We start from the raw sequence: 24,456 nt of genomic DNA, 5'->3' as shown, positions 1-24,456 counted from the left end.
AGTAGCTTAGGATTCTGTCCCATCAGTGATGAATAGGAAGAAGATTAACAACTTTAGATAAAGAAGTTATGTCTTACCATAACATTCCATCTGAGTTGTTGATCTTCTTCCAGTCATCACACTCTCCCACCATCCCCCACCAAAGGCTCCTGGTGGATCTTCTGGGTCCTTGTGGTGTTTCAGGGTTTCTGCACAGAAATGGCCTCTGTTTTCTGTTTCTTCTATATGTTGCATGCAAACTCGATCTGAGGTAACTGGGAGAAGGGCATTGTGGGTAGCAGCTTAGCTCAAGAGTTTTTGGTGTACGCGAGCTTGGTATTAGGCCGACTTGGATACGAGGGCTTGGAACCGAACCCATCAGTGATGACTGGAAGAAGATCAACAACTCAGATGGAACGTTATGGTAAGGCACAACTTCTTTTTTAATATTTTCATGTTCTTATTATTAAATATATTTAAACTTTTCATTGTGGCTGGTCCATTAGAGACTATTTTAACCTTTGAGAGAACTTATATCATTGATGACACTATGGCCACACCTGAAAGCTTGGCTGTTTGGTCAGCATTACCATTTCTATTAATAATAATTTCACTCAGTATAATTGGCTACCCTTGTAAGACCCTTGGAGTATCTGGCTTTGAGGTGTCTGGTGGCAGTGTAACTACCTTACAGTCGGGGCATAAGGGTGCATAGCTAGTAAATCTGTGCCAGCCTTTCCCAGGTGTGTGTGTGTGTGTATCTGTGAAAATCAAATCTCAAAGTGTGCCAGATACTTGGAGCAGGGACACAAAGCAGTGGTTTCAAAGAGAGGGTGCTAAAGGAGTTGGCTTGAACACTTAGCTGAGGACTGTCTGCTCTTAAGGGAAATTGTGGTTGATGTAGAGAGCTGCATCTGGAAATACTAGATATATCCATTTTTATTCCAAATGAATGTCCCTCTCCAGTGCCAGTGGTGAGGATTCAGGCTCTTGATTGCTGGCCCAGAGTGGTGATGTCACAGTTGGCTCCATTATGCTTAAGAGGAGCAGATTCTAGGCACTCTGAGATGAACAGTTACAACTAAAACTTGTAGACAGCTTGAGGCACAGGTGTTTACTAGGCTTAATATTTCTACCTTCTCCATGCACTTATCACATAATGTGATGTACAGAGCAACTAGAACTAGAACTGTGGGGACAGGTGTCACCATGAAACATTATGCTTAGCTCTGTTTGTGTGACTTTACTGAACTTCAACATGTCTTTCATGAATGCATCATTTGATGGTTCCTCTTTTTTTTGGACCCAAAGTGAAAGAGAAGCTAGAAAGAAGTAAGCAACAGGGGAAAACTTTGTTCACTGTAGGTGTCAAATTCAAAGCTTATCTTTGAGGAAACAGAAGTGTGCTAATAACTTGGATGGTACAGTGGTGGAGTGGTAGCATTGTTGCCTCACAGCAAGAGTTCTCTGGTTCGATTGTGCATAGTCTGCATATCCTCCTTGCATTCGTGTGGGTTTTCCCTGGGTAGTCCGGTTTCCTCCCCCATTACAAAGACATGTATCTGGAGTGTTTCTCCCCGGGCGTCAACTGAAAATTGTCTTCCTTCCAAGTCAGACTTTCCTGGTAAACAAATATTAAATAAACAAAAATAAAAAAATAAACTTGTGGTTTGAAAAGTCCGACAGGTAATCCATTGACCAGTTTCAAAACCAACTCTCCCACAGAGGGCACAGGAGATCCTTCAATGGATGTGGATACAGAGACAGAGGTGTTTTACAGAATCAAGGAGTCCATGGCACCTTCCAAAGAAGGCATAATCCCTTTAATCTTGCCTGGCTATTCCACTCTGGAGGCTGCCAGGTATAGTGTCTTTCTGCATGAGACTGTGTGGATGGGTACCATGCAGGACAAATGGATTAGGGAGATAGTATCCAGAGTGTTTTTTTTTTTGTTTTTTTAAACAAGAACATCTTTAGTAAATCATCACATATGACAAAGGCAATCATGCATTTGTATAAATGAAAGCAAACCATACTGACATAATTTTAGTTGCAAACATTATGCATCACAAACTATGTTGACATAATTGTAATCATCATAAGCCACTTAAAGTCTATCCAGTCATTGTCAGCCAAAACATTACATAGGTCATTCAAATCCTGCCTTCATTTAAAGCTCGTTCCTCCTCTGCATGTATTGTTTCTACAATTCCAATTTTTTTCCTATGTAATTTGCTCCTACCCATTTCTAAGGATCGCAATTCCAGTTGCTTTATCTCTGTTACTATATTCGCTACTTCTATTAAAGTTGGTTTAGACACTGATTTTCATATCCTAGTAATTGCTTTTTTTTGCAGCCCCCATAATTAGACTCACCAAGGCATTACTATGTCTAGGCAATTCCAATTCCGTATCATACCTCAAAAAATATTTTTCTTAGTTACACCAATTTGCTCAACCATTATCTCTGACAGAGTAATCTGCAGGGAATCTTTAAAGTGTGCCAGCATTACACACCCAGAAAATATGTTCCAAGTTACCTCATTCTTTTCCATCACACCTCCAACATTCGCTGTCTACCTGAGGAAAACATTCTTTGGAGTCTACTTGGGGTATAGAAATACCTATGTAAACACTTCCAAGGCAAAGATCCTAAATATTTTAGACTTTGTTGCAAATTTGGGAGACATATGCATATATCCTTAGATTGTTTCTTTGTGAACTGCTTATCACGTCTGTCTTGGGAATCTCTTTCTAACTTCCTGATTGCTTTTTATCGTTATCATGCAATATTTCGTGTGCTCTACTGATTATTCCTTTTTTTAACAGCAGTTTCTGTTCTAGATTTTTCTTAAAACTCTACCACTGCTGGTCTTTCACTTAGGATCCTCCTATTTCTTTCTCTTCGCCTATACTCTGATATCAGTCCTTGATAGGAAGTCAATCTTTATCCTTCAGTCCTAATACATTATTGGCCTCTGCCCATTCTATTACCTTTCCCTCTCTAATTATTTGCTCCCAATACATTAGCTCTTCTGCCAGTTTTCTCTAATAAATTTCAGTCCCCTCTTGCATATTGCCTGTATCCCTAACTGCAGTCATGCTATCAGCAGAATCTCCTTTCTGCATTCCCTTGTTGGCTTTGTTCTTAGAATACTTTCTGCTACTTTATAAATAAAATATTCTGCGTGGTTATTATTATTCTCCTTGAGCTCCCCTTGACTCATCATCAGCCCTTTCCAGTTTGAATTCTAGGTTTGTGCTTGTGCTATGTATAGAAGCATTAGCTGTGTAGCTCTGAAATACTGCTTCAAATTGGGTAGTCCCAAACTGCCTTGTTGATTTGGAAGAATCAGCTTATCCCACTGTACTCTTGCCATTTTCCCCTTATCCAGATGGCGTTTTATTCCCTTTTTCCAGTTTCCCAAACCATTCCCCCTTCCTCTTCCAGACATCCCACCATGTCAAAAGAGGGTGGTGAAAGAAGATGTCTTAAACCTTATACTCAAAAGAGCCATCCAAGAGGTCCTTAAACACCAGAGAGGTTCCAAGGTTGATTCAAGATTCTTTTTGTTTCCCGAGAAATTGAAGGACCTTAGGACAGCTATAGACATCATCAGCCTAAGTCTGTATGTAAAAAGGAAAAAAATCAGATTGGTTATGGTCCTTCTGCTTTGCATTCAGAGTGAACTTTGGAATTCCTCTCTGGATCTAAAGGATGCCTACTTTCACATAAAAATTGACAATAAGCCCAAGAAATTTCTCCACTTCTGGATCAGACTCGGTCATTACCAATTTTGCATACTGACATTAAGTTTTACCACAGCCCTAAGTGCATGGTAGTGGTTGTCTCTTACACAAAGACCAGAGGAATTTAAATATTCTCTTACTTACACTACAGGCTCCTTCTCTCTGTTACCAAGAAGTCACTCATCCAAGCAAGAAACTACCTGACCCAACTTTGCCTGTTCTTAGGAATCTCAATGAAGAGAAGTCACAGTTGGAGGCAACTCAAACTTTGATTGCTAGATACCATCTGGACTCTTAAAAAATTAATTCTTTCCAATTCAGACCTCTGTGCATTGACTTCTAGGCCCCCTCCAGCCACCTTTCAAGCTCTTACAGCTCTGGGTTTGATGGCAGCAACATTATGCTTAGTGTCACATGCCAGACATTACATAAAAATTCTTCTGTGGGCATCTAAGGTTCAGTGATCACAAGTAGGGAAAGAATGACCCAAACTTTCAGAATAACACCTATATGCAAGATACGCCTCTTATGGTGTATGGATAGCCACAACCTCTCCATTAGATTCCCCTTTATCCCCCTCCTTTCATTCGGCCATGATGGCTACAGATTGTCAGTGCCCCAGGGTTGGGGGGACATTGTGCAGGGCAGACAGTCTAAGGGGGTAGGTCTTTCATGGAGGCTGATCTACACATCAACATATTGGAAGTGGGTGCAGTCCATTTAGTTTTGTGGTCATGCTAAGACCTTCTTCTCCAGGGTGTAAAATCCAAAAGTACAGACAACATGGCTGTGGTGTGAGATATAAACAAACAGGAAGGCACCTAATCATACCATCTATGTTGTGAGGCAATTAGAGTTTCTTCACAGAATGCTTTCTGATGTCAGCACAAGTATGTAGCTGTTTCAACTGCCCAATAGACAAGCTCAGCAGGTGTATCCTGAGTGATTTACTCCGACACTGGGGAACGGCTTGCTGCAACCTGTTTGTCCCTCCAACCAGCACTAAATGCAGCAATTTCTTTTCCCTCGCTCCTCCACAGGGTCAGAGCCCATGGTATCATAAATATCCACTCAGGATATCTCAATCTCTTTTGCTAAATAAATACATTGTTACAGGGATAGGTATGTATCACAGAAAATACTGCTTCTCTGGCACCATCTTCCATCTCATGTAAAAGAAAAAACATTCTCTTACTCTATTCAAGTGTAATTTAGAGGAATGGAATTAAAAACTGCTAATTCATCTCAGTTTAGCACCCATGTCCCTCAAGGGTAGGGGCAACAAGTAAATGTCCCAACATATCCTTGTTTTGCCTGCCTTTGGGTTAGTCATGCACAAAATACAAGGGCCAAAAAACCTCCATGGAAATGCAAGATCCTCACAGATCAGTAGCCTAGGTACGTGGCTATGAAATGATAAAATAGCTACTTAAACTGAAACCAGAACCAGCTACTGGAATTACTGTAGAAACAGAAAAAAACACTACTTTTCTTGTGAGAGGCACAGTGTGATTCATAGATTCTGAACAGATGTTTTAATGTAACTAAAACTCACAGTGTGATTCATACATTATGAACAGATGTTTTAATGTAACTAAAACTGAATGTATTTTGAAGCAATAACAATTCAGATGGAAAAGGCAAACTAAGTAATAATAAAATTCATACAAATGAAATAAGATTGGAAGACATAAGCTTTAAATTGAGGCCAGACAGTCATATAGATTGTGTCAGCAATTACTTATAATGTAATTCATTTATTAAGAACAGTTTTGTATGTCCCCCCCCCCCCCCGTAAATTGTTTTTATTTGCTTTTCTTTAAAATCAGTGTGCAAAGCAATCCAAACTTGATAAATATCAGTGGACAAATTAGATGAGGCATGGTACATAAAATAGCATAGTAGCTGTATGATTACATATCCATAACCATCTAAATGGAGACATCAGTTTGATAATCCATAATAATTAACAGGATTAGGTAATTTACAAATATATTTTTTACTTTAACTAGGAACTTATTGGGAACTCAGGCTGATGAAAAATTTAAAATTAATAATTGATAAGCATCGAGATGGAACCTGCTCCATAAGAAAAGCATTAGGTCTCTTCACTTTTGATCTAAAGATATTAACCTGCTTTGACCCTTTGTAGTCCTCTCCCATCATCTCAATAGTTGGGTTATGTGCCTCAAGGTGATTCATATTCATCAGTATCTACAGAGCTTCTCCAGCACTCAAGCTTCTTTCTTCCATAATTCTCAGCTGCAGCAGTATCACATCAGATCTTGTTTGCATCCTTTCTGGTCAGACGTGAATTCCCACCACTCGTTCAACCAGTTTTCAATTTAATCAGATAAGTGAAATTTTCCTTTTTATATCCTGTCCTGTTATCAGGTTCTTTAGGATTTTCATTTTTCTCAAAGAAGAACTACTCTATTAAAAGAAAAAGAAAACCAGTTCCACAACTTTTTTCTGTGTAGGGGTGCCATGCATAGGGATTTCTAGTGCTATGGAGAAGGCTTTGGGATTCAAAAAAATGCCTTAAGTACATGCACAAGATCCTGCCCCAAGGTCTGCACTGTCAGTGCATACATTGGTTGGGTCCCAATCATTTAAATCCTGATTGTGGCATCTATTTGCCCTTCTGCCAAGAGGCCTTGTAGGACAGGAAAAACAAACTAATTCTTAGGGGCCTTCTTACAGGTTCCATGAAGAATAGGATAGTGGTTCGTCTGAAACACTCCACACCAAATATGCTGAGAACAAGTGCGAAAACTTCTGACAAAGAAAATGCTAAAGAAAAGAGAAGGTATAATAAAAGATGTAGGCTCACAGAAAATGTCAGTAAGGGATATGATAAAGAAAAAGTCCCTCAGAGAATCCCTTCCACTGGTTTCCCTGGCTCCAAAGATTTCTAGGTTCCCAGGGCCGTTTTTGGCATTGACCTTTTTGGGCCCATCTCTGTCCTGATCTCCTTTACCATCCTTGTATGACTCAGAAACTGATTGGATGTTGTCAATTTTCATTCATTCCTCAACATTTGGGTGCAGATTCGACCCACGGATCCAACTCGGCTGTTATTTTAGCTTTTGGCTACTAAAAAGCTCTCAAGCTCCTCCCTTAGCCATAATGTACTAACCGCTAACCTACCTCAGATCTTGTTTGTCACTTTTGCATTTTGATGTGGTTGCTTTGAGCTGTTGAACATTTGAGTATAGTGGGAAGATAATTTAATTATTTTTCTTTATTTCCTGTTAAATCTTATATTTTTTTTCCATTTTTCTGTCATTAATACCTCCCATTTTACCCATTTTTTCAGTGCAATCTTTTTACCATAGTTGGTAAGCTTTTTTCCCTTTTCCATCTTTACACAATCTTAGTGAAAGCTTTTTTCCCTGTTAATAAACTAAAAAAAATTCTTCTTTTCTTGTATTAAAAATCTCTGAATAGCGTTCATCTAGCTTTGAGAAGGGTTCATCTAGCTTTAAAAAGTGTCAGAATTATGGGCACAAGTTGCAATTCTTTGATGTGCATGCTTTGTTCATCAATTGTTTGGGCCCAGACCATTTACAGGTGGATTACTCCATATGCAAAGCTTTCAACCCATAAACAGTTGGGTACAGAAAAAAAATAAGTTAATTCTGAAAGGACTGTTACCTACTTCCTTTACAGAGGCTATTTCTGGAGGTCAGCCCCCCCCCCCCAAACGTAAGCTTAAGACACCTTTAGATAAGCCTTCAGGGCCTTCTGGATCTTCAACTCCCTCATTGAAACCTACCACGGAACCAGCATGGAAAAACACAAAAAGTCGGATCCAAAGACTGCTTCAGTTCAGCTGGTGAAGAAGATGAAAACGGCTAACACTGATCCTAGCTCTTTGGATCTAAAGCCTTTGCCCAGGACCAAGTATTCCCCCTTCATTGACCCAGTACCCTCTAGAGTGCCTTCCCCATAGCATGAGTCCCACCAGCACTCTAAGTCCCCCATTGATAACTTCTCCTCGTTCTACCAGAAGTCTGAACAAGGCTGATGTGGACAGAATGATGAAGAAATTTCTCTTGGTGCAGATACAGATGGGAGTTCTCCAAGCTCCCACCCCTTCAGGTCAGGAAGTCCTTGTTTGTACTACTCCACAAATCTCTGCTCCTTCTCCGATCTAACCTATTATTTAGGAGCCCTTGGATACATGTCTCCCAGGACCATCTGGATTGGATCCAAAGATGTTAGTATCTTCGGTTCCACGGCTGTCTCTGAGTGCACTGGTTCTGATGGTTTTGAAGTTGAACAACTCTCAGAGCTGAAGTCTCCCTGTTGGATCCGAAGTGTTAGAGTCAACTTTGAAGTTGTCAGAGCCATCTCTTCCCTTCAGAGCCTTGTCATTGGACACCTCAAGTGGACTGCCTTTGGGGCAGGGGGAGCCAATGGACTGGAAGCATGGCTTCTTGGATCTTTTGGATTCTTTCACCATGGAGCATTCTGCCTTTGAGGTGGTGGAGAAAATATTCTCTGCTTTTGCAGGATGGACAGTTCTCAAATCTGTTCTCTGGATCCCATGTACCTCTACACCTTCAGCCTCAGTATTCTATGCCCCAGGGACAGCCATCCCAAAATAATCAGGTTACCCAGCAAGGTATTACTATCTCTTCCAATACTTCTCCAGGGCATCCCACCTAAGAAGTCCCTAAGAACAGGAAGTGCAAGAGGAGACACTTGGACTCACCTCAGGAGTCTGTCACTGAAGATACTGATTTTGATGAAGGGGAAAGAGTCCCCAAGATCACCACCCAAAGACTTCTCATTCAGAGACATCCTTGAGATTCTTAAGCAGAGGGGTGGTTTTTCTACTGATAACCCTTCCCCAGGAGAATGAGTATTCCTGGAGACCTTTGGGTATGGCCCATCTACCTCCTACAGACACAGTTGAGCCAATTCCCAAAAGACTGGATTGGATTCTGGTACCACCACCTGTAGGAAGGGGATTTAGGAGCAAGAGAGTCCCTGCAGATGCTATGCTTGTGGTGACTGCTACCAAAAAGGAACTTGCAGAGCAGAGTTCCTCTGTTCACCCCCCCTAACATGGAGTGTAGGGCTTTGAACAGATATAGGAAGCATGTGTTTGTTTCAACAAACTTTTCCCTTAGATTGCTGAGCTACTTGGCACACTTTACAAGACTACAAAGGGACCTGATAAAGGAACTGTCAAAATCTCTTTCTGGGAACACTACTGCTGAGACTCAGATTTCTGTGGCCTTACACTTGGCAACCCTACAATCCATTTCTAATTTATCTATGAGGTTTATCTTTCATGCAACTGAAGGTACCTCAAGGGAGGTGGGTTCAGGCATTTCCATTAGGAGCTATGCCTGGATGTGCTTACGTGATTTTGCTGAACCCTTCTAGTCCTCATTTGTCAATGTACCTTTTGATGGCAGTTCTTTGTTTGGCCTTAAGGTAAAGGACACTCACTGTTGGTGTGAGCAAGATTGAAAGACCCTCTCAGCAGTGGGTATATGTTTTTCAACCCCTCAAAGAACCTTCTCTAGGAATCAGTGAGGTGGTTGAAAGATGTGGTTCAGAAACTCCCAGGGTCCTTTCAAGATCCATGTGCAGATAGTTCCCTCAGGAGCAGAGGGAGGAACTCAAATGGAAGATGCCACCCAATGTGGCAGTGGAGACCCTCAGAACCAAGGGTCTAGAGATTCTTTCATTGAATGACCATACCACCGCTCCTGAAGGGAGGCCCTAATTGTCCCCCTCTGGAGGGGTCGAGTATCCCTGCACAAGAGAGTCTGACTAGACATCACAAAAGATCTGTGGGTGCAGAGGATTATTTCCAGGGGGTATAGAATTTTCTTTCCCCTTCCGCCTCCATCTGTATGCAAATTTCCCAAAGATCCATCCAGTCAGAGTAAAGCAGAAGCACTAGAAATACAAAAGCTGCTAGAAAAAAGAGTCATCCAAGGGGTCCCACCAAACCAGGTAGAATCTGGAACTTACTCAAGATTCTTTTTAGTGCCAAAGAAACAGGGGGGCTGGAGACCAATTTTGGATCTCAGCAACTTGAACAAATCCGTTCAGCACACAAGGTTTTGGATGGTCATGGTTCAGTCCATACTGCCCTTTTTGTGCAAGGACAGCTGGATGTGCTCGATAGACCTTCAGGATGTGTACTATCACACAAAAATGAACAGATGATCCAGAAGGTATCTATGCTTCTGGCTGGGAGCCAGTCATTACCATTTCAGAGCACTGCCCTTTGGCCTCACCACAGCCCCCCAGGGGGTTCATCAAATACATGGCAGTAGCAGCAGCTCACTTTAGACTTCAGGGATTCCGAGTGTTTCCATACTTGAATGACTGGCTCATTACCACGCCAACCAGGCATCTACTAATAAGAGCATGAGATCAGGTACTCCAGACTTGCTCCCATCTTGGGATAACCATAAGTTACAACAAATCTCAGTAAGAACAAAATATATTAGAAAGATAGATCAATTATTTGTCTCCTTTGCAGATCCTAAATTGGGTAAATAAATTGCAAAGGTAACTTTATCCAGATGGCAGACAGATTATATATCACTGAGTCTGTCCTTACCAAAACCTTTAAGAGCCCATTCAACTAAGTCCATTGCTACTTCTTCAATGTTTCAGTCTAGGGTTTCCATGGATGACATATGTGTAGATGCAACTTGGACCAGTCCTCATACCTTTATTACTCACTACAAACTGGATCTGGTCTGAAGGGAAAGAGCAGCCTTTGACTCAGTTGTGCTCAAGAATATCCTTCCTTAGAGTCCATCCAGGATTGCAGGTAGCTGGGGACTCAACTGTTGAGGAATGACTAAAAATTGACAACATCAGATAAAGAAGTTATGTACTCACTATAATGGCCCACCTGTGTAGTCCATTTTCATTCTTCCTCATCTACCCTCCCACTATCCCTCAACCTTTTTAACGATTGATTTCTGAAAGAACAAAAACTTGTAAGAACACCACTGTTCCTTATGTTGAGCTCCAGATAATGGCTTCTTCTACTAGGGATATTATGATAATATTTCTTACATTATGTTAACCAGCAAACAAGATCTGAGGTGTGTTAGGGGGTTTGTGCATTATGGGTAAGGTAGGAGCTTGAGAGCTTTTTAGTGGCCACAAGCTAAAATAATGGCCAAGTCAGATTTGAGGGTCGCATATGAACCCAACTGTTAAGGAAGAATGAAAATGGACAAAACAGATGGAATGTTATAGTGAGTACTAATTTCTTTTTATTCTGGATTACTCTCAGAAAGGAATTTCTTGTATGTGGTCCAGATCTGAAGAGAGGGGGGAGGTATTTAGATCTTTGGCCTCCCAGCCACCCTCAGCTGCATCTGCTAATTTCGTCAGATCCTCCGTGAAGCATTGTAGGCATTGACTGGGACAAGATGATGAGACATTTCATAAAGGCCCAAGTTGATATGAGAGTCATTCCCTCCCCCTCAACTCTGAGGGTGGAGAGAGCTGCTCCACCCACTCCCCTTGTAGTCACACCTTCTTCTGTCTCTTTATTGGATATTGTGTCTTCTAAACTGAGGTTCCTGTGACCATTCCTCCAGTTGACATTGACAGCCTTTGAGTTATCGATGTCAGCAGTTTCTCTGAACCACTCAGATCTGAAGTCTTTGGAGCCTGTGGCTTCCTGGAACCTAGTAGTCAATGACCATTGCCTAAAGACAGATTTATCTCCATACAATTAGGGACATTCCTTGACTCTAGGTGATTTAGCCCTCAACAGTTCAACTCCAGTCTTAGCCTTGGATCTGGTTGGGTCACCAGCTGTGGGGATTCAGTCTTCTGGTCCACCATCCTAGAATTCTGTGCTTGATTGGATAGCACTCCACTTGCAACTTTTGGTTCCATTCTTGGAATTTGATGCCTTTGAAAAGCTCTTGGCCCAACAATGCACTCAGAGGGGAGCATGTCTTACTTCACTGCTATCCAGATCTTCTGATGTATCTGTGATCTTTGAATTTCTTTCCCAGGGACAGCCTGTTTCGGAGAGTCATGAACCATCCCTTTCTAAAGGAACCAAAGACAGTTCTGACTCTTCAACTCCCACTCCACCTAAAGGGCACAGAAAGTATAAGTAAAAGAGGAGACACTTGGACTTCCTAATGAGGACACTAACCTTGATGAAGGGTCCCCTAGATATCCCCTTTAGGACACCTCATTATGTAAGTTAATTGAGCTGTTAAAAAAAGGGGAAACTGTCCAGCTGATACCCCTTTCACTGACGTGGAAGTGTTCTTTGAAGCCTTTGGAGTGGATCCATCTATCTCCCGGGTGGCCAATCTGACTGACAACATTATTAACATTGTTTTGCAGAGGAGCTGGTGGGATCCTGATGTGGCAGAACCCATCCCATGCAAATCAGACAAAGTTCTTGTCCTCTCAATGATCATCCACACTGGAGGCCCAAAGGGATGGGCCTCCTTGAAATTGATTATATGTATAGATCTGCAATCACGGGACTCCACACATATCTGCTGACCTCACAAGACCCAAACGTAGTGAAAGTTTTGAAACATGAGGAGAATAAATCTAAGATGACTTCTCTGCTTAATGTAGCAGAAGCTTATTGGCATCGAGCAGGAATGGAAATCAAACCAGAAGTAGATAAAAATCAGGCAGCAACTGAATATGCCAAAAAAACAAAAGACAGAATATAAGGTGAAGGATCAGATGAGAAGGCAAGAAATGTGGAAAAAGCATAAATATAGTTGCAAGTATAGAAAACTTCTGGAAGATCCTCATGTTGATCAGGAATGAATATAGGAATGGTTAAGGAGAGGCAAATTCAAACTAAGAGATGAAAGGTTAATATTGGCAGCCGAAGACAGTGCACTGCATAAACATTGGTTTATAAAGTCCATTGAACATGTGGGAGAAACGGACAAATGTAGGTTTTGTAAAACCTAATTGGAAACAGTTGCATACCTCTGTGTTGTTTGCGACATACTAATGGCAGAAGGACTGTATACTGAAAGGCATAATAATGTAGCGAGACTAACTAAGAGTAATGCTACTCAATGCCAGAAGTCTAAACCTCAAGATGCACGTACTTGAAACTCTCCTTAGCATGGAGAACATCGATATCTGAGCAGTAACAGAAACCTGGTTCAAGGCTCCCGAGAGCACCCCAGCACTACCAGGTTATACATTATACCATGCTTTTCGGCCCCAAAACTTGGACCGAACCACAAAAGGAGGGGGAGTATCAATATTCGTCAAAGATACCCACACCTCCAGGTTGGTGGCACAGCACGAAGCATCAGAGACTATCCATGTGCAACTAACAGTGGGTAAAACTGCCTTCTAGTTTATAGCCTGCTACAGACCACCCTCCCAAACCGAGGAACCCCACTTGGCCTTCCCGAGAACACTGAAAAATATGAAGGTCTCTCCAATCACCGTTATATTGGGTGACTTCAACTACCCAAACATAGACTGGGAGCATTACTCTAGCTCCAACACCCTAGCCCAAAGGTTCCTAGAATTTATAAACTCAAATGCTATGGAACAACTTGTTACCACTCCCACAAGAGGGGAAAACATACTGGACCTAATCATCACCAACATGGGGGCTGTATGCTCCAGACCAGAAGTGTATCCCTCACTGGTAAGATCAGACCATAAACTAATCTCACTGGATAGTCACATCTTGACCCCACCCCCTGCCCAGAAAACCACAGTGAAAAACTTCTTTAAAGCAAATTTCACACTCCTCAAAACCGAGGTGGAATCCTTCAAAGCCCCCGGGCCTGTGGAAAATATGGCCCAGACCACAGAATCCTTTATAAACGCATTCTATGAACACCTTCAGGAAAGCATGGATCATGCAATCCCAAATAAAACCAAGACCCAATCCTCCAAAGGCAGGCGTCCTATCTAGTGGACCCCAGCCATAAACAAACTATACAATAGAAGGAAGAAGCTACTACATAATAGAGCAAAATCACAAAAAGGGAAGGCATCTCTGATCAGTGTTAGCAAAAAACTACGGGCACTCATAAAACCGTCCAAGGCCAGCTTTGAGAGAAAAATTGCACAGGACACTAAGGATAATCACAAGGCTTTCTTTAGTTATGTTAGTAACCTGGGTGTGAATTCCCAGATATGCTCAGAATTAGTCCAAAATGACAAAAAATACACCGAACCCACAGACATTACCTACATCCTAGCTGACAAGTTCAACGCAAACCCCCCCACCCCACCAAAAGGGCAAATATCTATCCCAGCAGAGTGCTGCCCCCCTGACATCTCAGATGCTCAGGTAAGAGCTGCCCTCTCCAAAGCAAAAAACACAGCATCAATGGGACCAAACGGTGTCCCGGGCTGCATCCTACATGAACTCCAAGAAGAGCTAAACCCAAACATAAAACTACTGTTCAATCTCTGCCTTACTACAGGATATGTACCCAAAGAGTGGCGTACAGCAACAGTAGTCCCTCTCCACAAAGGTGGTGCCTCAACAGATCCTGGAAACTATCACCCCATAAGCCTGACTAGCTTGGTCTGCAAAGCTATGGAAAGGATCATCATGGACCTCATAAATAAAGATATTGGGGACCTACAGACACTGGATCCTACCCAGTTCAGCTTTGTTAAGGGCAGATCCTGCCTCTTAAACCTGGTCGATTTCTTTGAAACAGTCACCAAGGCCATTGACGAGGGGAAGGTGGTCCACACAGCCTACCTGGACCTCACAAAAGCCTTCAATACAATACCCCACTCGGGCATTATAGATAAGCTCACCAGCTTAAATATAAACCCCTATGTCACTAGATGGGTTGCACACTGGCTCAAGGACAGAACCCACATGGTTAGAATTGCTGGAGCCATGTCAGACTCCAAACCAGTTACAAGTGGCGTCCCACAAGGCTCAGTCCTCGGACCTCTCTTGTTCGGTATATATTTCTCGGAGGTACAGGCCAACACGGAAGGACTGTGGCTGACCAAGTTCACAGATGACTGCAAACTAGGCACCATAATCGACTCTACAGCCGACACAAGCATCCTACAAAAGGGCCTCATAGAAACAGACAATTGGTACCAGGGCCATGGCCTCAAGCTAAATGCCAAAAAGTGTATAGTCATCCCCTTTGGCAAAAACAAAGTGCCCACGAATTACCACATAGGTGGTAATCCATTAAGTATGGAAGAAGTAATTAGGGACCTGGGGACCCAAGTTGATAGCAATCTCTCATTTGAAAACCACGTGGTCAAAGTGGTTAGAAAAACATTTTATATAGCCCACCGAATCATGAAGGGATTCACATCTAGATCAGGGGAGATCATCGTGCCTATTTACTCATCCCTCATCAGGCTAATAATTGAGTACAATGCCCCTTTTGGGATGTACCTTACCAGACACCTGCAGCAACCAGAAAGACCTCAAAAGTACCTCACCAAGAGGATCAAAGGGCTCAAACAGATGCCATATGCTGCCCGGTTAAAGAAACTCCAGCTCTACACATTGGCATACCGCCTGCTCAGAGGCCATCTGTGCCTGATGTATAAAGCCATGTCCAACCCAGAATTAATGGACATGCTGCACCTCAGAAAATCCAAATCCCATTGAGCTACGCGCTCGAGAGACTTGAACCTCAGCACTGAAATAAATAGGACATGCTGGAGGGACAGATTCATAACCCAGAGGCTCCCTTCACTCTGGAATAAAATCCCAGTCCAGGTTAGGCAGAGTCTCTCATTGACTCTCTTCAAGAGGAATCTTGATGAGTGGATGGGAGATCGTAGGTTTACCCCAGGTATCACTTCTGTGTCACTGTTAGACAGAAGCACAGTATACTAACCTCGAAAAAGGACATAGCAAAATTCATTTAAAATGGGTGGTGAAAGCCAAACACACTCTGGCTAGGCTTATAAATGCCCTAGGGCAGATAGCCTAGTATGAACCTATGTTGCACTGGGGATTGTGCAAACATTATGGTACTGAAGTGGTTGAAAAACACTGGAAACATGAGCCACAAAGCATCATAGAAAATGAAGTCTACATCACATGGGATCATCCATTACCAACAGTTCAAAAGATAGACGAGTAGCATTGATCATTGAAATTGTCACTCCTAGTGACTACAGTTTCTTACATACAGAGAGATACAAAGTCATAAAATATGAGGATCTGCGGGCAGAAATGAGAGCAATGTGGAAGAAAGATACACAGACAGTTCCAATAGCAGTAGGAGCAATATGTCTTATAAATAGAATTTACAGTCATATTTAGATATGTTACCAATACATGTAACTCCATATGAACTGCAGAAGGAGTCATTACTGGGAACATTGTGGGTGCTGCAAAGAGCACTACTGACTGACATCAAAGACTGAAGCAGTACTAATTTCATGAACTTTAATCATACTTTGACTTGGGAATGGGATCCATTCCCATCATGGTATTAGAAACCCAAAAGATTTGGAGAAATTAAAAAGAGCAAAGTCCTTTTGTGGATTCTGTTGTTATTACAGCAGCAGACACAAACAAATAGCTGTCTGAGGAGAGCTCCACAGTCTACCAGAGACTGCTGATGCTAAAGACATCAAAGTTGTTGATGCCAACAGAGACTAGAGCAGTGGATCATTTTGGGAAATGTATGTATGCTTCAGGAAGCTTTTGCCTGTGAGCATTAAATTAATTCTGTTGTATCACCAGATGCCAGAGGGCGTTAGCTATTGAACTGTTATACTCCCTTCAGAAACCCCAGAAAATAGTGACTAGGCAGTCCATGGAGTCACAGATGGCTACTATGTTACCAGTTACTACTGTCATCATGAAGCTAGTTTCAATTGCAGAAGATGGAGTATTGAGACCAGTAGGTACTGTCTTTACAGTATGTTTTCATGCTTAGCTGTGCCGATGTGATTTCATGGACAACTTTAAGATGTCCTTCCTTAATGCCCATTATGATGGGTCATCTCGTTTCATACACAGGGTAAAACTACTTTGTCTAAGTGTCTCCAGTATAAGTTTGTTTCACTAACTGTCAAAGACCTTTTTCCAGGAATCAGAAGGGAGGGAAACATCATTTTACATTTACTTCTTTTTTGAGAGGGGCCTACCTGGGCCTGTGGGGGGACTTCAATGGGCACTGCCTAAGCAGCAGAGTTGGGGGGGGATCTGCAAAATCAAGGATTTAGTGGTCCTCTTTCTAATAGTTCCTTTAGTGTAATAGGCCCTTAGTTTGCCTGCCTGCAGCCCCCTCACCCCCCACCCCGAGGTAGTCTGGGGATGCTTATCTCTTTACTTGAAAAATTGGATGGCCATCGCACAGGATTTGTGGGTGAAGAGAATAATATACAGAACATGCATAATTCCATTCCAAACCAAACTGGTCCCTTCCTACAACACAATTCCAGGTATTATATCTGTACAAACAAGGGCCACAGCCCAAGAAATGTCTTGACTGCTAGAAAAAGCGTCATCCAGGAGGTGCCACCAAACTAGAAAGGATCTGAAGTCTACTCAAAATTCATTTTAGGTACAAAAAAAATCAAGGACTCATTCTCATTTTGGACCTCCATGACCTAAACACATTTGTGAAGAAGGCAATGTTACATACAGTTATGATGCAATTCATACTTTCTTTCTCTTTTAGGGAAGGGGGCACTGGAGGTGCTGTATAGACCTTCAGGATGCCTATTATCATGCAAAGATTACACTGTAGTTGAGAAGGTACCTGTGCTTCTGACTAGGTGCCAGTCATAAGTTCAGGGCCCTGTCATTTCGTCTCTCCACAGCTCCCCCAGGTGTTCACCAAATGCATGGCAGTGGTGGCAAGTGGTGGCAGCACACCTACAGCTGCAGGGGCTCCAGGTGAATCCTTAATCCAAGCAAGAGATTATTTGCTTCAGTTTTGTTCATCCTTGGGAAATTCTATAAATTATGAAAAGTCATCCCTACAACCCACTCAAATCATTGGACTTCATAGGTTGTTCTGTTGATACAGTACCACAAATTGTAAAGCTACCTCTGTAAAGGTTAACTTCTGTTTGTTTGTAAGCACACAAGGTCATCTTTATTCTGAATCCACCAGCATCTTTAAATTCTTCCCTTACTAGTGAAGAATTCTGTGCTGCCTTCTGTTGGTTACTTCTTGTTATTTACATTTGCATGCAAGCACACCACAGTATATTAACTCTTAGTATACTTTACTTTTAAATACTGGATTGTACTAAGTACAATAAATACACAGAGGCAAACTGCTTCAGTAAACTGCTTTTGTTAGTACAACATTTATGTTACATTTGACTTTTGGTTTTACAAACATGCAACACATATGCTGTCAGCTCTCTATAGCAAATACCCAAAGTCTGTTTATGCACAGTTACATTTATACCAGAAGATCTGATCTGGTATTTTTCCAGAGTCTGATGTAAAACAGTTCTTTCTTTGTATATCAGTTTTAGTTTGTTCTTCTAATTTATGATTTGTCCTGTCTTTAAGCTTGGTGGTCCAAGGAAACTCAGTTATCTGAAACGTACTGTTCATGCACTATCTGTGTTTCATCTTTATCTTGCCTGATGTTTCAGCTTTACTTCATGGATGTTCTTGCAGCTGCCATCTACGTAGTTATTTTTACAGACTTTGTTTCTCAATAACATACTCCTTCATATGGATGCCAAAAATCTATTTAAGCTATTATATGTTTGCCAGCACATGTAGTACTTTCTATTTTTCAGCATTTTATATTATTTTAGATTAACCCTTTATCCTGCAGCTTTTTATTCAAGCTAATAATCATGCTAGCAACAGTTTGAAAAGACAGTGAATAAGACAGAATAATACTAATCTTTCAACTAGGCTCTATGGGAACTTCAATAATGCTGGTCTTTTGTGTGAGATTTTTCATTTGAGCTCTGCAGTTGACCCTTTCAGTCCAATACTCACTGCTGATACATCCTCTTCACCGGTAGTCAGGATATCCTCCCTCTGCTGTCATCACATCTCTTGGTGGATACATTTTCTTCGGATAGTGCAAGAATGTGCATTCATCCTTCCTGTTTATATTGCCTTGGTGACTACAGATGCTTCCCTATTAGTGTGGAAGAGTATTTTGAGAGGAAGACATTTAAAGGAACTTTTACCATTCAGGAGGCTCATCTTCACATCAACATTCTGGAGATGAGTGTGGTCCTCCTAGCACTGCAAGCACTTCAGGATTTATTTCTCCAGGATGTGATTTTTATCCAGACAGACAACACTTCTGTGGTCTGGTACATCAATAAACAGAGGAGAGCCCAATCTTAGCCACCATGTTGGGAGACCATGTGAATACGGCAGTGGGCAAGGTCTTTAAAATGCAAAGCACATACCAGGTCAGACCAGTTTTCTAGTGGATAAATTAAGTTGCTGCATTATCATGCCTCACAAGTGGCTCTTCAGTGATACAGTGGCACTGGAAGATATTCATCATTCCTACTGCTGCAGTAGGCTTTATGCTGTATGGGTTGTGTCCTGTCCAGGATACAACAACAGGAAAGCTTCCGAAAGATTTGGCTCCTTCCCACACCCAATTCTCTGAACAGAACAGTCAGCAGTCAGATGGAAGCTTCCTTTAGTATTTTCTTGCCTCCTCATGAACAAGCAGCTCAGAACTTCACAGGAGCGCAGCATTCAGCCTCCAGCTTCATTTCTGGTATATAATTCCCCAGTGGCAAAGCCTTCCCCTCAGGATATTGCCCCCTTTAAAAAATGGTATTTTTAAAATATGGCTTTTTAGTGGTATTTCCCACTTTAAGAAACTCAGTATTCTTTCCAATATGACATTTCCTGTTAGGGATCACGATTTTTAGCTCTAAGGTATGAGAAAATGTACCTTTTATTCAAACTTAGTGTCAGAATGTGTTTTATATAGGCAAGAATTATTATGGAGTATGTTACTACTTCTCTGAAGTACAGGCCAACATTAAGGGACTCTGGCTAACAAAGTTCACAGATGACTGCAAACTGGGAGCCATTATTGAATCCCCAAATGATGTGGATACTCTACAAAAGGGCCTTACAGAAACAGATGCTTGGTGCCAGAGCCATGGACTCAAGCTCAATGCCAAGAAATGTACAGTTATCCCCTTTGGAAAAAAAAATGTACCCATGAATTACCACATAGGTGGCAGTACACTAAACACCAAAAGTGTGATAAGAGACTTAGGGACACAGGTGGACAGTGGTCTCAACTTCAATAACCACATTGCCACAACAGTCAGGAGATCCTTGTATGTGGCACATCTCATCACTAAGGGCTTTTCATCCAGAAAAAAAGGAGGTCATTGTCCCACTGTACTCATCCCTCTTTAGACCCATTATAGAATACAATGCCCCATTTGGTATGTACCTCTCAAGACATTTGCAACAACTGGAAAGGTCGCAGAAATACCTCACTAAAAGAATCACAGGCCTAAAGCAGATGCCCTATGCTGACCACCTTAAAAAACTCCAGCTATACTCTTGTCGCATATCTACTCCGAGGTAATCTCTGCTTAACATACAAGGCCATGTCAAACCCAGAGCTGTTGGGCATGCTACACTTAAAGGAATCCCAATCCCTCAGAGCCACATGCTCCAGGGATCTAAACCTTGTCATCACAATAAACAAAACATGCTGGAGGGAGAGAAAGGAAATTCACCCCAGGGATCACGTCAGTCGCCCTACTTGACAGGGGTCCAGGGAAGTAAATAGTGTGGGAAGAAATAGCCAGGGAATTGTTATAGCTAGGCTTGTATAGGCCCTAGGACCGATAGCCTAGTCCCAACCTATGAACCTATGTACAATGTGTGACAATGGATCTACTTTTCAATCCCAAATTACCACAATGCCAAAATGCATAATGTCAAGACCACAACAACGAAAAATCAAAACAATGAAAACAAACAACAATGAACCTCATTAAATCGAACCTCACAACATCAAAAAAATCTTGTAGAAATCACTCTACACAACCAACACCCAAAACACTACTTAAACAAACAAAACCATGCCCACAACCTATCCAAACAGCTAAAATTATATCTATTTTCCCACTTAACCTCAACATTACAAACACTTACAACTCTACCAAACAAAATAAATTAATCCACTGCAAAAAAGTATTCACCTTAAATTACAAACCAGGAAATACTAACACTACAGCTAACATAACACATAAGAAATGTTCCATAACTAAGATTAACGTAGTACAAAATCTTAAAGAGATACACTCATTTTACATACAAAACTACATACATAACACATACAGTTATACAACGTTAAACTAAACTCTTTAAAATAAAAACAACATTAATAATGTTTATGCAGGGGACAAGCCCCCCTGCTAATTATATATAACAACACGGAGATCGCACTACATTGAGGGAAAGTTTAGACTTCCCGATCTGTATTACACCGATTTCCTCATATCAAAACACAGTGGTATGTTTATCTTCTCAGGTACGATCTTCTAAACTTTTGTGGTAATGCATTTTCATTATTGTGGTTTCGACATTATGCATTTCGGCATTGTGGTAATTTGCATACCTACCATTTTTTTTCTAACTGAGCTTTTAGAAAATGTGTTTTTAGATAGAAATTTAGTGTGCTGCTTATACAGTATTGTGATTGTGAACTGTGTATGTGAGCATAAGTGCAAGTGTTCTTCTTTTGAATACTTTTTGACAGCTTGCCTTATGACTGACTCATTCCAGTGAAGTTTACTGCCATTGAGACATCTTCCTCATTTACAAGCATGGATGCTTACCTTACTTCAGTTGTTCCAGCTCTCGCTGTACCTACAAAGGATAAAAAAGCAACATTCCAAAGCCCTTGCTGACATTCTGGGCTCAGTCGGTGTCTGAGCCAATAGTGGGTGAATCTGTAATGGTCATTAGTCATTCCTCAGACCATTCACATGCCTCTGCGGCTTCTATTGGCATAGTTCTTTCAGTCACTATGAACTAGGGGTCAGATATATCCTCTGGCTCTTCCAATATCTTATCTGGTTATGGGGAGAACCATCTGTTCTGGGTCAGGGAGACACTCCAGGAGATTTTGCTTGGTGTATCCAGGGAAAGAGATCTAGATGCAGCAGAAGTGCCTTCTCTGAGTTGGTCTTCATTGAAATCTATAAAAAAGGTTAAACATTGTTCATCTGAAGACATAGTGTTTGCTAGAAAATATTATTTTCTTCCCTTAGCCAGGCAGTTGTTACTGGTTTTTAATCCTGGTACTCAGAAATCATTACCTGAAAATAAAGTCAGTAGATATATTCCTGAAGAAAACATGTCAGAGAATTCTAACACAGACAAACACAAAGCTTCTTCTCTTGCAGATTCCCAAGTCCAATTTTTTGATTCAGATGAACTCTGGTCCTCAATCCCCTCTTGGAGGAATTGTCCTTTTCTCAGACAATAGCCAGGATGAAAGTGATGTTTTTTTGGGAACAGGTGGATGTTCCCCTTGAATTATGGAGATATTATGATATGCTACAAGTAAATATGAGTGATTCCATTCCTATAACTCCTATTGTGCCAGCCTTGGATGATGTATTTAATACTGCTTGTAATAATCCTGATTCTCAACCCTCAATTCCCAAATAGGCAGATAGACTTTACAAAGTAACTCATACAAACAAACATTTGTTTTCCCACCTCAGGTCTGACCCTGCTGCCAAAGTCATAGCCATATATTTGCCAATTGGGAATAGACTCTAGGTTTCTTCCAGCCCTTCTCCTGAAGACAAAGGAAGAAAGCTATTGGATAGATTTGGTTAGAGAATATTTTTTATTCCACTTTGGTGTATAGAAGTCTTATCTGTCAGACTCGTGGAAGTTTATTATTTTTGTGGAGACAGTTGAGAGAATTATTTGCTACACTTCTTCTTGACTATAGTGTCTATTTTAATTCCATTGTTTTTATCATTTATCAAGTATCAAAGCAAGCCTTAAAGAATGTCCATGATTATGGAGATACTTTGTCTAGATCCGCTGCTACTGCTACAGTGTTGAGGAGATGTGCCTAGATGCATAATTAGACCTTTTCTGATCAAGTAACATTTGACATTTTAAAATCAGCTTTAGATAAGGAGGTTTTGTTTGGCCCAGAGAGGGGGAAATGAATACAGGAGTTTCCAAGATTTTTTACACCCCTCTTATAAATCTCCCAGATACTCTTTTCCTTCTAAAAACAGAACAAAACAAAACAAACAATCCCTGCTTTCTCAAGCCAAACAAAGCAAAAAATACATGGTGGGAGGGCTATAGCAAGAAACAATGATCTTTTCCTTAAAAGGGACAATAACTATTCAGAATAACTATACCAGCATTACTTCCTCATTCCCACCACTCATGCAACTATTAATCTGTTGCAGAAATTGGCTCTATACATTCAGTTTGGCAACAGACTGTTTCATACACTTGGGTTTTAAAAGTGGTTCAGCAGGGATACAGTTGCCACTGGACACAAATGGTTCCTTTCAGAGGAGATCCTTCTCCCTACCCTCCAAATCATATAGAGTTTTTCTTCAGCAATTATTCACCCTAGTAGTCTCAGAACCAGTGCCATTAAATCAAAATGGCAAAGGCTTCTATTTCGGAATATTTCTAGTACTGAAGAAAGACTTTTCTTTATAGCAGTTGTAGACCTTTCCTTCCTAACTCTGTATGTGAAAGTAACAAAATGCAAGATGTTGATCCTTCAGAATCTGTTACCTGTCATTCCCCAAGGAAGTTTTTTTGTAACTTTAGATCTAAAAGATGCATATCATCCCTTTCCCATAGCTGAAATCTTCAGGAAATTTCTCAGATTTTTGGTGTCCAGGTCAGATTATAAGTTCTCTACATTACCATTTGGGTTATCTACAACTGCAACGGTGTTTACCAAGTGTTTCTCTCCAGGCATAGCTAATTGCAGTCTGAATGGCATGCACATATTTCCTTATTTAGATGACTTAACCATCTTTGTAGAGCCTTTTTTCCAGATGTCAGGACTCGTTACAGTGGGTTTCTTCTCTTCTGACCAGTCTGAGATTTCAGATAAATGGTGAGAAGTCCTCTTTGACCCCAACAAACAGGATGGCTTTTCTGGGCTGTCTTATAGACACTTCTCATTAAAATGCTTTTTTGGCAAAGAATATGGAATTTTATGTGGAAATTTTCCTAAACTTCTACAATCTGTCTCAAACCTCAGACTGAGAGTAGCCCAGGATCCTGGGGTTCATGTTTTCTATGATTCTTGCCAGGTTATGAGAAAGACTATATGGTTTCTACAAACACATAGACCCAACATATGCATCCTATGGAATTTCATTTTCCAGTCTGAGATTTGTCAAAAGGAATTGCAATGCTGGCAACTACAGATAGAAGCAAATCCAGGTCTCCCCTTTTCTTACCTACCTCCAAACCAATCTGTTACTACAAACACCCCAGATTTTGCTTGGGAAGCAATTTCTATGGGGGTAAAAGTGCAGGACCTATGGAACTCCTCAGACAGATCAAAGCTCATCAGTGTCAAAGAAATATTGTCTGTGATCCATGGCTTAAAAATCTCTTCATCATCTATTGTCACCTGGACCTTTTCAGGTGATTACAGACAACATCACAGTGATGTGTTACATGAGCAAGCAAAGGGGCACCAGGTACTACCATCTGTGTAGGCTGTCTGTGAAGGCTTAGGAGGTAGCTATTCAGCACTCCTTAACCCT

The 24,456-nt window shown here is 41.2% G+C and overlaps 1 protein-coding gene across 1 annotated transcript in view; it reads left to right on the top strand.

Moving 5' to 3' along the window:
* LOC122787923 (dynein beta chain, flagellar outer arm-like) overlaps positions 1-24,456 on the top strand; it is a 5,188,001-nt gene that overhangs the window by 260,894 nt on the left and 4,902,651 nt on the right. Inside the window, exon 10 of the mRNA XM_044054850.1 lies at positions 4,615-4,619. Coding sequence (XP_043910785.1) covers positions 4,615-4,619 — 5 coding nt within the window. The remainder of the gene's footprint in view (positions 1-4,614; positions 4,620-24,456) is intronic.

The sequence above is a fragment of the Protopterus annectens genome, chromosome 13.part0 (genome assembly GCF_019279795.1).
Source record: "Protopterus annectens isolate FY-2018-M chromosome 13.part0, PAN1.0, whole genome shotgun sequence".
Classification (NCBI taxonomy): domain Eukaryota; kingdom Metazoa; phylum Chordata; order Ceratodontiformes; family Protopteridae; genus Protopterus; species Protopterus annectens.
The sequence above is the reverse complement of the archived record's forward strand: the minus strand, read 5'-3'. Positions and strand labels throughout refer to the sequence as shown.